Source organism: Zootoca vivipara, chromosome 7 (assembly GCF_965207765.1).
Source record: "Zootoca vivipara chromosome 7, rZooViv2.hap1.1, whole genome shotgun sequence".
In the NCBI taxonomy this organism is placed as follows: Eukaryota; Metazoa; Chordata; class Lepidosauria; order Squamata; family Lacertidae; genus Zootoca; species Zootoca vivipara.
The window spans coordinates 38,698,824-38,712,554 of NC_142590.1; the positions used below are offsets into that span (position 1 = coordinate 38,698,824).

Below are 13,731 nucleotides of genomic sequence, written 5' to 3' on the forward strand. Positions count from 1 at the left end.
TTTAAAATAGATCTTTATTCAAGTAATTAAAAAAAAATACAAAATCAAATACACAAAAACAGAAAATACATTAAAAATTCGAAAAAGATAAGAATCAAATAACATAAAAGGATTCAAAAGTAAGTTTCTCAGGGTGCAGGTGTGTGTGTGTGTGTGTGTGTGTGTGTGTGTGTGTGTGTACAAACACACACACACACACAAGTGGAAACTATGGATGTCGAAAGAGAACTGCCTTCATACTGGCCTTAAAACACCCAAAAGGCATACATGCACACAGGAGATCATATACCAAGCATCCCCAAACTGCGACCCTCCAGATGTTTTGGCCTACAACTCCCATGATCCCTAGCTAACAGGACCAGTGGTCAGGGATGATGGGAATTGTAGTCCAAAACATCTGGAGGGCCAATGTTTGGGGATGCCTGTCATATACTATTACAACAAACACAGATCCCAAGCAAAGATTCACCCACTAACCCAGTTTCTTTCACACAAGCCCTTCCTTTCATCGACTAAACTCTCAGAAATTATATGCAGACAGGTAATTATTTTGCAATAAAGGCATTTGACATGCAAAAGGCACGCAAATAAGATCAAGAACTAAATTAAACGTCTCTGTCAGAATATTGAAGATTTTGCCCCATTTCAAAGGGACGTGTTACTTAAATCAGGGAGTGAGCAATTTACTAATGCTATTCCAACAGTTTGCTTCAAAGCATTATTTAAAAACAAAAAAAACCCAGAAGATTTAGAGAGGATCAACTTCCTTCTTCTTAGAGTTGTTGGTAGTTTGTTGACAATTCTGAACTGGAAAGAACAGTCAAGAAACTAAGCCAGAAAGGTGAATGCAACAAAACTATTCAGCTGTTTAACAGGCTATGCCAGAGGCAACCAATGTTTCTGGACTACAGCTCCCATCATCCTTAGCTGGACATGCTGGCTAGGATTGATGGGTGATGTAGTCCAACAGCATCTGAAGGTAACCACATTCTGAACTGCAAAGCCCAGAAGTAGCCAAAAAACATGCACTGGCTCAGTTTTACTAAATGCTATGCATGCATATTGATTCTTGTGTGAATTATAAAATGCTGTCTGATCTGAATGATGGACTAAAGAAAGAATTTTGCCCCGCCTGGTATAGCATGACTTCTCTCATGAAGCACAATCCGATGCATACTTCTCCAGAAAGAATAAAGTCCCACTGTGCTCAGTAGGACTTATACCACAATACCCAGGAAAATACAGAAAGGATTTCAGCAATGCTTTGGGGTATAGCTTGTACCAAAAATTTTAGCGCATGTAGATAGATGTGTGTGTGTGTTTTTAAAACAATGGTTTGCATAATGTATAAAGAAAACGCATAATGAAAAAAACAATAATAGTTGGGGGAAGCTATTTTTAGAGTCCCTGTGCATGATTAAGAGTACTGCTAATATCTCTGGATGACACTGCAGGACTGGGTTACATTTGCCATCAGTTGACATTCAGGAAATGCATTTGTATGACATTAAGAGAAAACATTGCTCATCTGAAGCACAACTCCCGGAGAGTTGTGTAGATTTCAGATTTTCCGGATGGTTTTTCAGATGAAGCTTCTTCAACTCCTACTTTGCACTTAGGGATTTAATTGCAGTTAACACATAACAGTTTGAATCCCTGCCTTTTTGAAAGTCACTCTTCATTCTGGTAACTAACAGGCTCCGACCCTACTCACCCTTCCCCTTTAATACCCCTGATCTGGATTTGGGACATAGAGGTAAAAAGCTACGGGGGGCTGAAGTCCTCCTAATGCACCTTCTTGGTCCTACAAAACACAAACCTACTCCCTCTCCATCCACTCATAGAGTAATACCGGTATGAAGAAAATGAAATTGCTCCCATAAAATGAGCCCTTCATCTGGCAACTGCATGTTTTCTAGAAGCCAGAACAGCAGATGGACAAAGCATCCCTTCATTTTTCACACAACAATTTTATAGTCCCATGTGCACCCTGTGAAGAGTTACAGTTTGTTTTAGAGACGGAAAGATGGAAAGAACATCTGCAAGCTGCAGAAAGTGAATATTACACTTTTTTGAGAACCGCCTCTGTGCACAGGAAAAGCAGGCTAGTAGGTGCATTCTGAATACCGTGTCAGTTAGGTTAATTAACACCAGTATCTCAGGACATCAGTGGGTTAGGAGATCAGCGATCTAGTCTATTGCTGTAAACATTTGTACTGCAAAGGCTCCTACCAGGCTTCGTCCATCCCACATAGGCACCAAGGAGACTTTACATGCAGCTGTCTAATACAAAAGGATAAGGAGGGAAACAAAGCAAAGTGCAGCTGAAAAAGAAAGAAGTCGCCTCTGACAATATAAAACACACATTTGCATAAACTCTGTGGGACCTAAGGGGTGTGTTTCATTACGGGACCTTAATTGTCCAACCTACCAAGTCAACATAACTGAGTGGCCCTGGAACATTCTTATAGATGCTTTTCAGCTGTGGGAGAACAGGGAGAAGGATAGGCTTAAACATGGACAGACAAAAGGCCAGCAGGCACCGTCCATATTTTCTATTCATATCAGAAGTTCAGTCTACTGGACAGTGTCTGACATGAACCCAAGCAGATCAGAGTCCAAACCCCACAATTCACTGAGTGCCCTTGGGCTAGTCTCCATCTAGCCCACCTTACAAGTCTGCTGTGTCGATTAAAAGGTGCTGAATAACCTGTGCTGATTCTTGCTCCCCCCCCCCATGTTTTTAAAGTGAACATTATTGGGCTTCTGATTTTGAGACAAAACACTGATCCAAGAGTTCCTGCATAGACAAGAAGCCAACCCAAGTCAGTGGGCTACTGGTCTTCATTTACCCCTCAGTTTTAGCACCATTCAAGCTGATCTCAGGTGTGAAGACAATCCTGGCTCATATTTCTCTGCTTATTTCCAATCTGCATGTGTTGTTTGCATGCTGGCATTTATCTGGGAATATGTGGCTTGCGGGAAGTCTTGCACCTTTGTCTTTTTTTGCTTCCCTGGAGCGTAATAAGCATGGATATGAGTTCTACCACTGCTCAAGTACTACCGGTATCTGTTTAGAAGTTCCAGTGTTTTATATATAGTACACTCTAACCATGATCATTATCACTTAATAGAGCACTCACAAAACATAACTGTCTTCCACAGCATATGCAGCCATGCGCTTTGGCTCAGAAACATCTCCCTTTGACTATCTTTTCAAGGTTTGGGGTAATCTTTGATCCAGCCTTGCCTTAGTAAAGCCAAGCAGCATCCATGTATTGAAACACCTGTCTGCAGCTACAGCCTCTCCTTGACAGAGATAGCCTGGTCATACAATGGTACCTCGGTTTAAGAACAGTCTGGTTTAAGAACAATTCGGTTTACAAACTCTGCAAAACCAGAAATAGTGTCCCGGTTTGAGAATTTTACCTCGGTCTAAGAACGGAATCCAAACGGCAGGAGGGCACCGGCAGCGGGAGACCTCATTAGGGAAAGCACGCCTCAGTTTAAGAACAGTTTTGGTTTAAGAATGGACTTTCGGAACAGATTAAGTTCGGAAACCAAGGTACCACTGTAATTATCTACACTCTGGTAATATCCCATTTGGACTACTGTAATTTTTCCTATATGGGGCTGGCCTTGAAGACAGGAAACTTCTCTTGGTTCAACCCATAGCAGCTAGAGGACCAGGACCAGGCAGATAAAATGCCTTTTTTAAAAAAAATGCACTGACTCCTTGTCCCTCTCTGAGCCCAAGCCATTATGCTAGTTTTAACCTTTTAAAACCACGATCTTTCCCAAGCATCCAAACTCTGGCTGAGAGTGGGCATCCAGGTGGTAGTAAATGGGACATAATAATCTGCGTCAGGAATAGAGAACCTTTTGGTCTTTCAGATGCTGTTGGACTACAATGCCCTTCTACTCCAGACCATTGGCCACACTGGGTGGGGCTGATGGGAGTTGGAGTCCAACATCTGGAGGACTAAAGGTTCCCCATTCCTGATCTGAAGCCATATTGAGAGTCATGCAGTCTGTTAGCAAATCCTCGCATATAAAAGAATCAAGATGATGGGCACTCAAATGGAATATAAAAGTTTAAAGTATTACCAAAAAAAGAGAGGCAAAACTCCAAATTCACCCATTCTTCTGACAGCTTTCCCAAAATAAGGGCACAACCACCCACCCCATAAGCTAGAAAAAAGGACCTGGGTTTTTACATACCTGCCCTCTGAAAAAGAAGCCCATTTAATCTCTCACCGCTGCCTGAAAGGTGCTTTATTAATTTTTAACACAGACAGGTATGCCACAGAGCTTGCGCTTACCATAATGATTTCATGCCATTTGTGTAACACATGAATATATTCAAATACGAACGGCAGGATAATAAAAATTCAGCGTGAATGTTCTGTTTCAGAAAATTTGCTTCAAGGCTTTAAGTTTAAATATAAACGCCACGGGGGAGGACCATCGGTCAATGGTAGGGCACCTGCTTCGCATGCAGAATGTCCCAGGTTCAATCCCTGGCATCTCTGCGTGGGCCTAGGAAGCTGCCTTATACCATGTCAGACTGTCCATCTAACCCAGTATTGTCTACACCAGCTGCTTTTGGACTACAGTTCCCATCATCTCTGACCACTGGGCCGGCTAGCTAGGGATGATGGGAGTTGTAGTCCAAAAAAACAACTGGATACCTAAGTTTGGAGAACCCTGGTCTACACTGACTGGCAGTGGCTCTCCAGGGTATGAAACGAGGGACATTCTGTGTAAACCACCTAGAGCCAATGGGTGATCAAGCAGGATATAGATCCTGTTAATTAATTATTTAAATTCCCAGCACTACCAGGAGGTGCCTGGGATTTAACCATAGGCCTTCTCCACCTAAGGCAGTTGCTCTGCCGCCTAATAACAGTCTATCTCAAAAGTCCTCCATTGGGAAAGACCCATCTGAAACCCTAGAGAGTTGCTGCCAGTCAGTGAAGGCAATACTTGATAGGCAGATGTTCCTCATTCAGTACAATAAAATAATAATAATAATAATAATAATAATAATAATAATAATAATTTATTATTTATACCCCACCCATCTGGCTGGGTTTCCCCTGCCACTCTGGGCGGCTTCCAACAAACATTAAAATACATCAAATATCACACATTAAAAACTTCCCTAAACAGGGCTGCCTTTAGGTATTTTCTAAATGTCAGGTAGTTGTTTATCTCTCTGACCTCTGATGGGAGGGCATTCCACAGGGTGGGTGCCACTACCGAGAAAGCCCTCTGCCTGGTTCTCTGTAGCTTTGCTTCTCGCAGTGAGGGAACCACTAGAAGGCCCACGGCGCTGGACCTCAGTGTCCAGGCAGAATGATGGGGGTGGAGACGCTCCTTCAGGTATACTGGACCTAGGCCATTTAGGGCTTTAAAGGTCAGCACCAACACTTTGAATTGTGCTTGGAAACGTAAGGTAAAGGTAAAGGTAAAGGGACCCCTGACCATTAGGTTCAGTCGTGACCGACTCTGGGGTTGCGTGCTCATCTCGCATTATTGGTACAGCTTCCAGGTCATGTGGCCAGCATGATAAAGCCGCTTCTGGTGAACCAGAGCAGCACACAGAAACGCTGTTTACCGTCCCGCTGTAGTGGTCCCTATTTATCTACTTGCACTTTTGACGTGCTTTCGAACTGCTAGGTTGGCAGGAGCTGGGACCGAGCAACGGGAGCTCACCCCGTCGCAGGGATTCGAACCGCCGACCTTCTGATCAGCAAGCCCTAGGCTCTGTGGTTTAACCCACAGCGCCACCTGCGTCCCTTGCTCGGAAACGTACTGGGAGCCAATGTAGGTCTTTCAAGACCGGTGTTATGCGGACTCGGCGGCCGCTCCCAGTCACCAGTCTAGCTGCCGCCTTCTGGATTAGTTGTAGTTTCCGGGTCACCTTCAAAGGTAGCCCCACGTAGAGCGCATTGCAGTAATCCAAGCGGGAGATAACCAGAGCATGCACTACTCAGGAGAGGCAGACCGCAGGCAGTTAGGGTCTCAGCCTGCGTACCAGATGAAGATGATAGACAGCTGCCCTGGACACAGAATTGACCTGTGCCTCCATGGACCACATTCCTGTGCCCTGAAGGAGTTTGTTTTGTGACCTTCCTCTAGAAGAGGATGGAGAGAGGTCATCGCTTTTTGTGCAGAAGATCCTTGGCATCTCCAGTTGAGACAACCCCGGGAAAGGCCTCTGCTTGGTGCACTGGAGAGCCATTGCCAGTCAAGGAACATCATACAGGGCTAGAGAGACAAATACTTTGACCTGGTATATTAACAGAAATTGAAATAAATAAAGCTGGTTAAAAGAAGAACAGATATGTTCTTGCAGCTGACGCACATCACTGTGTAAGATGAGGCAGCTGCACATTTTGGCACCGACTCGTTTTCTAAATCAGAGAGGTGCTGAGGCTCAAGCCCTCGGAGAAGTCGTAATCCTATAATCCCCAAAACATCCTCCCCAAACGCCAGATGTGTCGGGTGGGCTGTGGTCAGTAGGGAAGGCAGCTTCCTGCAAATGCTCCAAAGTACTCTCTTCGTTCTTGGAACAGAACCGACCTTCAAACAGAACCGAATTCAAAGCAGGTCCCGAGACTGCTCCGATTGAACCTTCTACCTGGGATGTCAACTTGTGTGTAATGTTACTCTTAAATATAATACCTGAAGGGAGCTAGAGTAAGTGTGTAGGGGGACAATGGGGACATGTGTGCTAGTGCTACACCCCCATCCTCATCACCCTCCAAATTGTCAATGTAGTCCTGGAGACTCCCTGAACACTTTAGGAAACCCTAGAAAAACAGGATTCTAAAATGCATAGGGAGACCCCTAAAGTACAGGGGACTCCCCACTTCAGAGGCCGCTCTTCCCTGAATTGGAGAGAGATGGGACAAAGAAGGGGTTGGAGCGAGCACGCTTGTCCCACTGTCTTCCCCAAATGTGCTATTTTATTTGCAAGCATAACACATGACTAGGAATGCTATAACAAGGGAATCAAAGTTCCCCAGACCCTCCGCATCTGCACTGCATTCTTTGTTAAGGGCACATGCCAAAGGTGAGGCCTGTTTTGCAGTGCTGAAACAGCAGAGTTGGAACACCCCATCTTAATGGATAAGGAGAAACCATTGATTTTTCAACCTAATATTTTTCATTGGCTGTCCCAGTAAAAGGAAAAGAAGAAGAAGAAAACAACAACCCAGAGAAGTTACCCAGGCTCAAAAGGGCTAATTAACATGGCACATATTTCTACTACTTCTGCATTTGCTAAAGGCACATTTTTAAAAATCCAGTTAAAAATCCAGTTGAACTGCAATGAGGCAAGGAAGTGAGGCAGTTACCTAATTGTGTGCTCAAAATAGATATCATCCACTGAAGCCGTGACGCAGGGGCAGCCAGCATGCCTCTCGGCTGAAAAGGCAAACAAACCACATTAGTTATGTACATCATTGCAGCAAACAGGGCTCTTTCTGTTCACAGTAATTACAGTTGCAGGCTTGGAATGGAAACAAGAAGCCTTGGTTGCAGGAACAAAACCGGCACCATGGTAGGGCGCATAAAACTGCAGAGTCCAGCACATGCGCCTGCTATGTTAAGAAGCACTCTCATAATTATCCCCACATGCAGAATTGGGGGGGGGGGAATCCCAGGCAGGTGATCACCCAATTGCCTAAAAAGCTGCTGTTGGAACATAGGCATTCAAAATGTTTTTTTCAGCTCTTTGCAAGGTTGACTCCTAAAGATTTGATGCTAGGTATTTCGTATCTGAAATATTGTATTCAAAAGGCTACGCTTCTCTTCTAGAATGGTGGTTTACCTATATCTAGAGTCCCCAACATGCCCCCTTCCAACCTCATTCTTTTTACTCATGTTTTTTTGGCTTGGGAGGTTATTGCAAGGTTTGCCAGGTTTTTTCGAGGGTGTGGACTGCTTTTATTTTGTGCTTTATTTTGGCATAGGTGTGGGTGTTTTTGCCTCTTCTTGCAGGGAGGGTGGAGGGGAGGTGGTTCTGAGCACTGTCAGCTTTTCTTCCGGGAGATGAACATTTTGTGGTGCCCAAAACAGAGACTTCCAAACATGCAGATGGGCCCCCAAAAAGGTTGGTGATCTCTCTGATTGTACGATTATTATTGTTACCTTCCAAGCCTCATTTTAATTTAAGAAGCTATCTTTCCACTGTGCAAGCAGCTCCATAAACAGCAATATACCCTTCTCAATAGCTTTCCTTTGCATCAGAACTTCAGGTCAGTTGAAGTATTGACGCTAAAAGTCCCGTAAGTTGTAATCAGTTTTAATTGACAGAATTAATCAATTGAAGGTTTACTTGATTAACGGTGAGTGCCAATTTAATTAGCAAGGTCAAATTTTAATTTGTGGAGTTAAGGTAGGGGTAGGAAATCTTCTGTAGCCCGAGAGCAACATTCCATAGTACATTCAAGTGGGGGAGGGCAGAGCCAAATTGGGTGGGACAATGGGTGGAATACTTACCTTTGTATGATAGGCTACATTCCAAAATTCATTCACACAGAAATTAGAGGTTTCTACACACAACGCTCTCCAGCTAAGCAAGTACCAGCTACAGTGCTAAAGAGAACCCAATGGAAGTGTTTGCATAAGTCACCTCTCTAAAGGTATCTGAGTACTACCTAGGGACACCCACTTCTGAACCATTTGCTCTGATGCAGCAGTAAAATGAGGGTTCTTCTGGGGAAAGTGCCAGGAGAAAACAATAACAATATTTGGACACGGAGCTTTAAAGCTCAGACCTGTGCTTAGAAACATGGCACAAAAGAAAGTGTGCATGAGCCCTTAGATTGCTTTAGAAAGATTGGACAAATTGAGAGAACATATTGCTATTAGCTATGACAGCTAAATGGAACCTCCCAGGTGAGAGGCAGTCTACCTTTGAATGCCCAGGGCAGAGCAAAGTATATACAAGGAAGAAGGGGCATTTGCTTGTATGTCTGGAAGTGTCAGTAGTATAAGTAGTATCTATCAGGCTACTGTGGGAAAGCAGGTTGCTGAATGGAATAGGCCTCGGTTCTGATCCAACAGGGCTATTCTTATGGATTGTGCAGATTCCTCTGTGGACGTCTGGCAGGTGAGCAATCCTGCCTGTGAGTGTACAAGACTAGAGTGCATTTAGTCTTTCCCAAACCTCTGATCATTACAACAGTGTGACTTGGGCACATTTAAAGTGGAATAAGTTCATTGATTAAGCCCCTCAGATTCATCTGCTTTCAAAATGCAAGCTCCTTTATGAAGTTCCTTAGTAGTGCTTCTACAATGTAGTTAAAGGTTCTAAAGGCAACATGCCCAGAGGGGAAAACAAATAAGCTGCACTCCATATTAAAGACCAATAACAGTGGGCATGGCTGCTCTGGTTTGGTGGGGGGGGGGTTCCCCCCTAGCTTGCTTTTCTCCACCAGCACTTTTGGCCTGGTGGTCAAATCTAGGAATCTCTGCTTGTGCAGTTACACTCTTGATCTGCTGATCAGCAACTAGTTTTACGTTAGGGAAGCTTTGAGATGAAGTTGGACACTGGTGGGACATGCGCCCCAGCACCACCATTGCACCCCATGAACCCTCTTGCCACAGCCCTCCATGCGCTTCTGTCTTGCCTCTGAACTGGCAATGAGTATTTTCTTCTTGGTGCCAAATGAAGCCTCCAGCTGCCAGCCCAGCTTAATTCACAATTCAAAACTACACTAACCCTCTGCTCATTCTTGTTTTTTGTTTTGTTTTGTTTTGTTTTGCCACTTCCAGCCCTGCACTTCAATTGTTCTCCATACATGTGTGCACGAACATTATTTTTATTTCACAGTTACCGCTAGCCCAGGGAATTAAAATATGAAGAAAAAAGACAAAGTTCCAAACGAGCTTGACTTTAGCTCAGAAAAGTTTCTCTCACGGTTTTGTTTTTCAGAGCGGTAGGGAAGGGGGATAGAGGTCCCTAAGTGGGGAGCGCCAAGTCGGTCCCCTTCCTCTTTCCCTCTGCAAGTCCACGGATGCAGGGAGCCTTCACGTGTACAGGCTTCCCCGCGATATGGCGTCCCTCCCGACGTTTCCGTCCGCGCTCCCGCCCCCAGATTTATTGGCTATGAAGGAAAACAGGCGAGGCCGGCCCGCCCGTTGCCCTAAAAGCCTTTTTTTTAACCCCTCTCCCTTGGGCGGCGAGGGCTGCGGCCGGAACTCGCTCGGCCCACCTTAAGAGCGAGCAGTGAGCAAGCTAAGGGCGTGTGTGTGTGTGCGCGAGCGAGCGCTTTAGATCCAGCCGAGGGCAGGTTGCTAAGAAACGAGCTCTCGCCCCTCCGCGTGCCCGGGGCAAGTCCGCGGCGGCTCACCGGAGAGGCAGGCGGCTGTGTCGATCCATTTGAGGAGCTGCCCAATGCTGAGCTCGCGGCGGTGGTTGGTGTGGCAGGGCTGCACCATCTGAGTCATCTGCACCTCGGTGGCATTCCGGTAACTCTCCATGGGCCCCTCCGGCGAGCTCTGAGGGGGAAAGGAGAGACAGAGAGAACAAAGCAGCGAGTCAGGGCGGAGAGAGAGCAAGACGCCTCGCCGCCCGGCTGCAGTCTGGATACCCGATTTCCTCCAGTGTGTCAAGCTATGCAGCGCGTTTAGCACACTTATTCACACACCTACATCTCTTCTTGACCCATCAAAAAGGGAAGCCCCCACAACCATGGGCGTGGTCAAGCGGGATCAGGGATAGCAGCTGCCCCCCCCAAAAAAGCAAGCAAATAAATAAATAAAAATACTTAACTTAAAGTAGAAATGGTGATACGTTTTTGACCGATTTTTCTCAGCACTTGGGGTCAAAAGAAAGTAATTAAAAGCAATTGTTGTTGATGTGTTTCATTCTGAATCTGCTAGACAGAGCCAGGCAGAGGATGGTGACAGGTGGGTGTCCTACCCGCCCCCCCCCCAACATAAATCCCGGCTCTACACCCATGCCCACAACCCACACTTTGAGGGCACCTAAGGGTGGGCCAAATGCTTTTTAATATCTATGGCAACACAAACCTCAAACCCAAGCTTTTGGGCGACTGAAACCACCTCAAAAAAAGATTAGTTAATGGCCACCAAAGGAATTTTTCCCCCAAATAAAGCACCTTCTTTTTTCTGCCCCACAAATTCAAGTAGCGAAAACTATTTAGCAACTGACCAATCACAGGCAAAAGGAGCTTCTGGTTAAACCAAACACTTCCACCACATCCCCAAAACCAAACACTTCTACACCCCAAAATCCCTCCAACGTTTACCAAACCTAATCCTGGGATAGGGAATCTGGCCCTCCAGGTGTCATTAGACTACAGCTCCTATCATCCCCAAATACCAGCCATGCTGTTGGGAATCCAACAACATCTGGAGGACCACAGCTTCCCTGGCCCTGTTCTTTGGGGCAAGTTTGGCATCAGCTAAACCAAAAGCAGCTGTCAACTGGGAGCCAAAGGATGTGCCAGAATTCCTGATGCATATGCAAGGAATAATTACAAGGACAACACAAGTGGCAATGCAATCCCTCAAACCAAGAAGCAAAGAAAAAAAATTGGTCTGAACCGATTTGAGTTGCACAATTATTATTTTTTGATAAGGCTGGTCTCTCCAGTTGTCTTTCTGTGAAAGCACTGTGCATAATACCTGCTCAGCAACTTGATGCTTGTTTAAGCATTGTTATTCCCCCCTCCAAAAAAAAAATACTACTTCCTGTACAAGAGATGTGGCAGGAAGAGGCTTTATTGAATCCCAGCTGACCACTATTGAAAATATTAATAACAGCCAGTTAACACTTTCCCAAGACTAGTGTATTATTGATGCTTCCTGATTTTCATTTGTGACTTCCTACCCAATGACCCACCTTAAACTAAAGAGATATCCAGGAAGTATTTGCAACAGTTTCCAGAGGGCCATTGGTGTTAGTCTGTTCAGGAAAAGACAACGTCTTGCAGCACCTTAAAGACCAGCAAATCGGCATAAAATCTCTGACATTTAGTTATTGTGGAAAAAAATAACATAACTTATGGGTCTCAAAGGGACAGGATGATTCTGGCCATTTCTACTCAGTATGATGGGATTTATTTCATATAGTCATATAGTTTATAGTTTCGGATTTATAGGCATCTCTCCCTGCACAGTCTAGATAAATATGGATGTCATGATCTTAGATTGGCTTAGATTGGCTGTTATTATTTAATATGTTTTGGGCTGTGTATGCTCTGGCTTTAGTTGGATATATTATTATTTTGTTGTTATCTGTGGTTCTATCTTAATTTGAAAACTAATAAAAACAAACTGAAAAAAAAGACTTATGAAATCTAGTCTACGAAAGTGCATGCCACAACACAGTCCATCAGATGCATGAAATGTAATCCTTAAACTGCAGGTAAATATCCACACATGACATTTGCATTATTGGATTCTACTCACAAAGCAGGGTTGGGATTGTGCTGAGCCTCAGTGATGTTGAACAGTGAATGTGCCTGTGAGACTTGCACAAGTACATTCCCTGATGCAATCAAGGTGACAATGAATGAGTTATCTGGGGAAAGGATCACCTTTGCTCTTTAACCCTTTGGAAATAAGTGAGTGTTGAAACAATTGCATGCAGTAAAAAGGAACGTTTGTGTTACAGGCAGCATGCTTTAAACATGCACTTTTAATGCACACACACACAAAAAAAAAACAGATGGCACGAAGAACTTTTTAAAAATATCCATCCATAGCAAGTGTCAGCCATGCACATGGGGGGTGGAGAGAAAGAAAGGGGAAGGCAGGCTCTCCTTGAAATCTTCCTTTTGGCACTGGCTGTTCGAGCAGAGGAACGAACTTGCAGTATATACTTCAGACAAGACTTCAGACTACTCAACATTACTTTCACCCAATATGGAGATTAATACTGGTCTTTGGAAAATAATATATTTGGCAGTACAAACATCCGTTTTGTTTCTGATATATGTGATGGGAGGCAACTACTGTATATATAGTGACTTCCTGATCAGTGTTTCGGGATCAAAAGGTATTTGTGACATCATTACCCCATTCTCTTTTACATTTTGTTTAGTATATATTTGTTTTGTATATTAGAAAAAAAAACACAATACAGTATTATTTTAGGCACCAATAACAGCCCTGAGGCGGAGCAGGGAATAAGAAAAGGTAAAAGGGAGGCCATCAGGAGTTTGCATTGAAACAAAACTTCTCTTTGGCAAACCTACTACACCCTTCCTAAACATAGGCTATTCCACTTCACTGCTGTTATAACAGACTCCCTTTTCACATAAGCCTGGACCCGAGAAGCTGGCAATTATTTGCTTTGCTGAAACACAAAAGCTGGGATTTGCTGAGAGGGTTAGGTGCTCAACAGCCACTGAAGTTCAGTGATTTTCGTAAGCCACATACACACAAAGCGGGAGTTGCCCTGGCTTAGGGTTAACCCCTCCCCCCCACTGTGGTCTACCTGAAAAGTAATTCATATAAACACCTCAACTCTCGGAAGTGCTCTTTTCTATATGTAGAGGGGTCCTCCATCACCACATCTTTACAGAAGGACCTTTCCTGACTGAGAAAGCTGCTGGAGTAATGCAACATGGGCTATCCAAAATTGACCCTGAAGCAAACATGCATTTTGGGGGGGGGGGTATAAGCAGAAAAGACTGCTCCACATAGACCTTTTCTCATTATTTTTGCTGGGATTTTGGAAGACAG

The 13,731-nt window shown here is 44.4% G+C and overlaps 1 protein-coding gene across 10 annotated transcripts in view; it reads right to left on the minus strand.

The window, feature by feature from the left end:
- ACOT11 (acyl-CoA thioesterase 11) overlaps positions 1-13,731 on the minus strand; it is a 112,588-nt gene that overhangs the window by 24,837 nt on the left and 74,020 nt on the right. For 6 of the 10 annotated variants that reach the window (XM_060276894.2, XM_088674022.1, XM_088674026.1 and 3 more), the window contains 2 exons: positions 10,368-10,515; positions 7,365-7,434 (listed from right to left, as the gene is read on the minus strand). In XM_060276894.2, the coding sequence (XP_060132877.2) occupies positions 7,365-7,434; positions 10,368-10,515 (218 nt within the window). Of the gene's footprint in view, positions 1-2,232; positions 2,284-7,364; positions 7,435-10,367; positions 10,516-13,731 lie in introns of all 10 variants that reach the window. The other 4 variants (XM_088674021.1, XM_088674024.1, XM_088674023.1 and 1 more) reach the window with 1 other exon arrangement.